The 6,989-nt window shown below is 34.1% G+C and overlaps 1 protein-coding gene across 1 annotated transcript; it reads right to left on the bottom strand.

Annotated features, from left to right (window-relative positions):
- Positions 1-718: 718 nt before the first annotated feature.
- Positions 719-6,138, bottom strand: LOC112523522 (protein DETOXIFICATION 24-like). Its single transcript, XM_025133148.1, has 9 exons — positions 5,893-6,138; positions 5,087-5,628; positions 4,761-4,847; positions 4,621-4,677; positions 4,276-4,514; positions 4,073-4,191; positions 3,903-3,989; positions 3,474-3,568; positions 719-1,241 (listed from the first exon to the last, which is right to left on the bottom strand). The coding sequence occupies exons 1-8, from the start codon at positions 6,136-6,138 to the stop codon at positions 3,488-3,490; spliced, it is 1,458 nt and encodes a 485-aa protein (XP_024988916.1). The 3' UTR covers positions 719-1,241; positions 3,474-3,487.
- Between the last annotated feature and the right edge of the window lie 851 nt (positions 6,139-6,989).

Genomic DNA, 6,989 nt, shown 5'->3' with positions numbered 1-6,989 from the left:
TAGATAATAATGTTATATATATATATATATATATATATATATATAGGACACCTCTGTACCTTCACATCGGTCTCGGTCTAAACTTTTCCCTACACCCCAAGTTAAGGCATTTAGCCTATCATCGCTCTTTTTCTTCTTGCGAAAGATGTAAAAATTAAAAAATAAATAACGGAAATGGAAATTACAGTAAAGTAAAATGTAAATGACTAGAAAGTAAAGTGCTGGAAAGTAAAGAACTATAAAGTAAATTGCGGSAAAGTAAATGACAATGAAGTAAATTGCGTAAAGTAAATTGCGGAAATGTAAATGACAATGAAGTAAATTGCGTAAAGTAAATTGCGGAAATGTAAATGACAATGAAGTAAATTGCGTAAAGTAAATTGCGGAAATGTAAATGACAGTAAAGTAAAGTGCGAGAAAGCAAATAACAATAAAGAAAATTACATAATTGTAAAGCTCAAAGCAGTAAAAGGAAGTAAAGAAATGAAGACAGTGCTGCAGCATTACTATAATACTTAGTAACTTCGGCCACAAGCTACGAAACTTGTGCTGCAAATTATATCACAAAAGTAAACATTTGCTTGAAAACACTTTGAAAACAGATCTTTAACTACCGGAGACTAATCACGAGCCACAAAAGGATTGAGAATCCAACGAATTGCCATGGGTATAGACTAGCTTCGAAATTAACCCGAAAATGGAAGTAAACTTGAAAACGGAAAATACTTGCTTTGAATATTGTGGAAGATCCAAATTACTACAATTGAAAATTAATCATGAGCCACAAAAAAGATTGGAAATCTGATGTAATGCCACAATGATAGGTTACTTCCAAGACGTAACCAGAAATAAGTAAACTCTTAAAACCGAAAGTAAGAACAAGTAGAAGAAATGAACTTGAAATAATCGAACTTTGATTTAAAATTGGAGGTAACAACAAAATCGATAGTAGCTCAAAAGATTTCGGTTCTTGGGAAATAGGTAAACCCAAAATATTAAACTAGAAAGCAATAAAAATTTAGAAAATTAAAAACGCAAAGGTTGATGTTTTTAGGCTTAAGGTAACGCTCTTATTTATACCATTTTAGGAGGATTCGGCTCCAAACTAGGTTAAGCAGTACAAAAGTTGCTTACAGATGAAGCAAGCCCATAATTGCTCCCAAAATCTGTGGTCTTGGTCTGGTCCTTCAGCAAACAACTCGTACATGACTGTTGTAGCTCCGGCCAAAAATTCCAAAAATCTGCAATAAATCCCATTTAGTATAAAATCATAATAAAACTCTAATAATTCATATAGAACTCTAAAAATAATAAAAGATGATAAAAATGAGAAAAAGGATGCTAAAAAGACTCAAAGGGGTATTTTAGGTAAATAAAAGAAAGGAAAAAAAGTAAGAAAAGTAGGGCAATAGGGTTAATAAAAACACCTATCAGTCACAATCGCATGACACAATCGCGTAGCTCTCGATATATCTTATTCTACTGTGTCCTGCGATTGTGACAGTGTCTCAATCACATGGCACAATTGCGCCGGATTATGTTATCGTGTCGTTATCACAATCGTAAGACACAATCACCCAGATGCACCAACTCTCGGTACAAACGATGCTAGTGTGTCCGCTATTGTGCCATTGTCACAATTGCTTGGCAAAGTCGTGCCAAAGTCACTATCGTGTAGCACTATAGTCGGGACGATCATGCTCTCAGTAGCACCATTGTTATCATGACAGATGTCACTACCGCATGACACTATAACCATACTTCATATTAGGTTTTTATTTACCGGATCACTCGGTTCAACATTAACTGGGATGAAAATCAGGATTTACAGAGCATAAAGTAAATAATTTCTCATGTTCTTAAACATGAATGAAAGGAAAGGAAAAATGATATTTTTACAAGTATAACCTTTAAAATAAAAGGTTGGGTAGTTTTGTAATTTTAATAATTTTTTTACAGAATTCTATTTCTTTCCTTTCCTTCCTACCGTTTCCTTTTCTTTCTCTCCTAAAACCGAAGGAAAATAATGATAAACTTCCTTCCGTATGCGAGAAAAGAGAATGAGGGGGAAAAAAGAAACTAAAACCGTTTAAAAGATTATTAAATTTTAAAGGATATATATTTTAAAAATATATTTATGAAAATAACATCTTTCTTTTCTTTTCTCTCATTTCAAAAACATGAAAATTATTTCATTTCCTTTCTTTTTCATCACTCTCAAGAACACAAATAATTTTTATTTTATTTTCTCGATATTATTTTTCTGTCAAAAAACACAAATAAAAATTATTTCCATTCTTTCACTCTCAAGAACGCAAATAAATTATTTATCTTATTTATTTAGGGGTCGTTTATCAAACATTTACTCAACTAAGCGATTTTCCAAGTCACATTACCTTACTGGATGCATATGGCAAGGACCAAGAATCTTACCAAGTAAGAGTGAAAACAAGGATGAGAATCTTACCCGGTAAGTGAGGGTCGTCGTCTCTTACCACGGTTAGTGCTTACCGGGTAAATTGTTGCATATAATACCGTTTTGTGGACTAAAATCTTACCCACTAAGTAAATGTTAGTATTAAATTGTACCGGTAAGTACTTTCTGAATAAACGTGTGGTAAACAACCCTTTATTTTCTTCCCAAATTCAAAAACAAAACAATAATTAATTATAAAGAGAATAATAGTTATAAGGATTATGATGATAATAGCGCAAGTGATGAATATGAAAATAAAATTATGAGGCTGATAAAAGCATGGTTGAAATAACCCAAATATTTTCTAACTGATAACTTACTTTCAAAAAAAGTTTGTTAAGCTAAATAATTAAATTAAGATATTCCACTACATCATTTTTTATTTCAAAAAGAAAATAATAAAATTAAGAGTGAAGTGGTTTGTTGCTCTTTAAAAAAAATATTTATACCGATGGTTTATAACGTGAGATAGTTATATATTAAAACATGTTCGTTGGGATAAATAATTTTTTTTATTATGAAAAAGATAATCATGTTTTAAAACTTTTAAGTATTGTGAGACATTATTAAATTAAATTATTAAATAACTGTAAATAAAATACAATAATTAAATTGATTTTAATCTTCTTTTGTTACCGTCTCTAATCGACCACCTTCTATTTCTCATTGTATGAACGATTTGGGAACCCACTAATATACGTCGGCGATATGTATGATACGTGCGCGTCGTGAAACAAAAAATACATGTGCAACATATTGTAGTATTGTACACGTTAATTATATAGATACAATAGTGGAGTATTATTCTCCTCAACAACTTTAGGAAAAAAAAAAGCAGTTACCAACTAACAAATCCGGATTGAAAAATATGTTCTTCGATAGATGAATATTTAGGACTTTTTTATACAAAAAAGTCCTAAAGATTCATTTACCTGCTGTATAACAAAAGGCAAAAAAAAAATACAAATTGAAACTGATATAAAACAAAGGGACTCACAATCGTTATCTCAATCATGACTCATTAGAGATTTGCTCGGGATTTTCATCTGAATGCAAGTAGAATCTATTAAGACGTTCTGAAGCATTTTTAACCTACGAAAACACAAAAACTCCCATTCATACAAAGTATATATCAATAAAGGGGTGTTTGGGATTGCTTATTTGAAACAACTTATGCTTTTCTACAAAAGCACTTATCAACTTATTATAAGTCAGAAGGGTTCAACTTCTTTAAAAACTTCTTATTACCGGTTTCACACCGGTATAAGTTGTTTATCCAAACACTCAAAAGTGCTTATTACCGATGTCACATCGAAATAAGTCAATAAATTGTTTTGATAAGCAATCCAAGCACCACCACCTAAGTATAAAAACATCTAAAGTAAGATGTATAATTTTAGGCGTATATATATATAAATTTAATTACCTGTTCATCCCAGTTTGTTCTCCATGTCAAATATATAAGTGTAAGTGTTTGCGTTAGAACACCACAAATCATTCCGATCCATATACCCTGTGAAAAAATACAAATTTGTTACAGAGAATCTCGACCATAAAAGAGCTTTCGACTCTTGTCGAACAATAGTTTTTGCGTACTTTAACTTCGAGGGGCGTTAAATATCCAAGCAAAGCTCCCAATGGGACACCGATCACGTAAAAGCAAACGAGGTTAACAATTGCTACAACACCCTGCATACCGGCTCCAACCGCCACGCCTATGACAAGATTTTTCTAAATCATGAACACAAGCACGTAAAGTTTCCTGAAATAGAAACCAACATATATAATCTTCGAGTTACCTGAGAGAACCGGATAGATGCTGTTCAACAAAACCGAAAAAGAGAGAAGCAAGGAAAGATCCGATACTGTATCCGCAACCCTATCATCATCAGTGAACACGTATGCGAGTTTTTTGCCGAACACCAAACAAAGTACAAAGAAGAACATGCCGATCGCAATGGACGTTCCCAACAACACTTTTATCGAAAACTTTACTGCCTTCGCGTTTCCTCTCCCTAATTCATTCGCCACCCGAACGCTTCATACGTTTTCAAATCATGAGCACAGAGATTTCAGTCACATATACAAGAAAAGAAGAACAAATTTGGGGACCGAAAACTCTTTAAAAATCATCGATCACATACCATGCGGCACCTAAGAAACCAAGGCTGATCATGAACTCCCATGCATTTATGTTGAGGCTGCAAAAATATCGCAAGAAACAAGTTTTAGTTTCATCCGAAATGAGTCGAAAATGGCGAAATAAAGAACACGAGTTTGATACCAAATGGAGAAGGCCGATATCGCGACCTCGGCATTAGCCATGTATCCAGCAAGTAAGACAAGAACAGCATAGTACCATAACTCCAAGCTACACATGAACAAAATGGTTAAACCAAAGTTTGACTTTTAAAGTCAAAAGAACGATTCTCAGCTTCGTAAATAATGTTCATTTCTGTAAGATTTTCAAAAAATGGAGATAAAATTTTGAAATATTACTACAACAAGAATTCGATTCAAGTGTTTTCGTGAATAGTATTGCATCGATTTTGAGTTTGAAAACCACTAGGTTTGACCTCAAAAAGTCAAAAGAGTATCAGTAATGCTTACCAGACCATCACACCAGAAGAGATTGAGAGCTTGACAACAGGCAACAGATCTTTAAATGCCGCAACTTTGAATCCTTTCCATGAATGAGGACACCAACCTCCAAAAATGTATATGAATTCACCGATCACAAGAAACCACGAAGACAACGAGAGTGCAATCATCGCACCCGCGACCCCCATGTTAAATTTATACACCAAAAGCAGTGATAACGGTATATGGATCGCAAATTGAAATGCTGAAAGCCATGCGATAATCATGTTTTTTAACTGTGCTTGTAGAAACATTTGGATGGTCAAGCTAAAGACAAAGTTGTAGACGAAAGGAATGAACCATAACGATATGTATCCGCCACTACTCGCTATCGCTTCTTCCTCGCCAAGAAGTTTGAAGAGTTGGGTACCAAAGATGAAGATCGGGATGAAGACGGTCGTAGTGATCAAGTCAACGATCCATGATCGTTGTAAGTAAATGCCTATCATATGGTTTTGTCCGGCTCCGAATGCTTGTCCACAAAGGGTTTCGGTTGCACTCGACATTCCCAACTATCAACAGATTCAAATTAGAGCGAGAATCGCAGAAACAACTACTCCGTTATTTTGGATAGACCCAACTTTCGAGTGAGATTTACTCGTTTAGTTTGGTTTTTTCAATAAAAGAGAAAGACCCAACAACTTAGTGGTCCTGCTGAGTACCACTAGTACCATTGCTTCTCTCTGTATATTCAACGTGTGAGTTGAATTTTAAGACTCGGATTTAGTTTATTGATCGTTTTGTTAATAATAAATGAACAAGTGTAGTCCACTTACAAGTATTCCGTTGACAAATCGAACGCTTAGCGTTTGAACAAGCGCGTAGCCGGCAAGATCTATGTCGCTGATATGTCCGATAAACGATTGAGTGACAACAATGGTTCCGAATGCACAAACTCTTGATATGACACCGGGCAATGCAACCCTCCATATCTTTTTTGATTCGACCCATATCCGCTCTTTCAAATTGCCTTCCTCTTCTTCTTCGTGTCGGAGAAGCTTTGTCTTGATGCCATCATCCATCCTGAGAGAACCGATAAGCATATTAGTGACCGATGAAGTTGGATTTTTCAGTGTTTGCGGTACATAGATATTATATTTCAGAAAGGAAAAAGACACATTATTTGGTACAAGAAAAGCAAGAAGGTTGATGTTAAGGATGATGGAGGACGGGGTAACAGGGTAAAGGATTATATATATATATATATATATATATATATATATATATATATATATATATATATATAAAAGAGTTCAAACGAGAACAACTTCATTTTATGAGAACGCGAGAACATGTGATACTATTATTCCATCACATATGATACACATGTGATACTAAATCAAAGACTCGAGCGATTTTTGATGTGATCTTGGTTGCGGGCCAAATCGCCCTACACCACTAAGCTCCCTCACAAGTATTATCTCACATGTGGTAAGGTGTTGTTGATATGATACTATAATCCATCAAGACCATCACATGTGATGCTAAATCATAGACGCAAACAACCTTTGACGAGGCCTAAGTCGTAGAACACGTCGTCCGCACATCATAGGTCCCCTCACCCATATTATCACATGTGATAAGGGTGTTCTCGCGTTCTCGTAAAATGAAGGTGTTCTTGTTTGAACCTCCACCTATATATATATATATATAGAGAGAGAGAGAGAGAGAAGCGTTCAAATAAAAACCACTCAATTTGTACAAACCATGCAAACCTCATTTAACCAATCATAATTTTTCATTTTGTTCATTTTTTTTTGTAATTATGAGAGGTCGATTAACCATTTTTATTGTGGAGGGTGTTAATCATTGATATTATCATCTTCATTATTTTAATTTTAGAAAAATACATGAAACAGTTTCATTAAAATTT

This window comes from Cynara cardunculus (assembly GCF_001531365.2).
Source record: "Cynara cardunculus var. scolymus isolate 2C chromosome LG 12, CcrdV1, whole genome shotgun sequence".
Classification (NCBI taxonomy): domain Eukaryota; kingdom Viridiplantae; phylum Streptophyta; class Magnoliopsida; order Asterales; family Asteraceae; genus Cynara; species Cynara cardunculus.
The sequence above is the reverse complement of the archived record's forward strand: the minus strand, read 5'-3'. Positions and strand labels throughout refer to the sequence as shown.

What these genes read in the sequence shown, in the direction of transcription:
- LOC112523522 (XM_025133148.1), bottom strand. Translation starts at nt 6,138, where the DNA reads ATGGATGATGGCATCAAGACAAAGCTTCTCCGACACGAAGAAGAAGAG. An exon ending in TCTTCTGGTGTGATGGTCTG is followed by an intron (nt 4,848 to 5,086) that starts GTAAGCATTACT and finishes GTTCATGTGTAG; the next exon opens with CTTGGAGTTATGGTACTATG. An exon ending in TAACGCCCCTCGAAGTTAAA is followed by an intron (nt 3,990 to 4,072) that starts GTACGCAAAAAC and finishes ATTTTTTCACAG; the next exon opens with GGTATATGGATCGGAATGAT.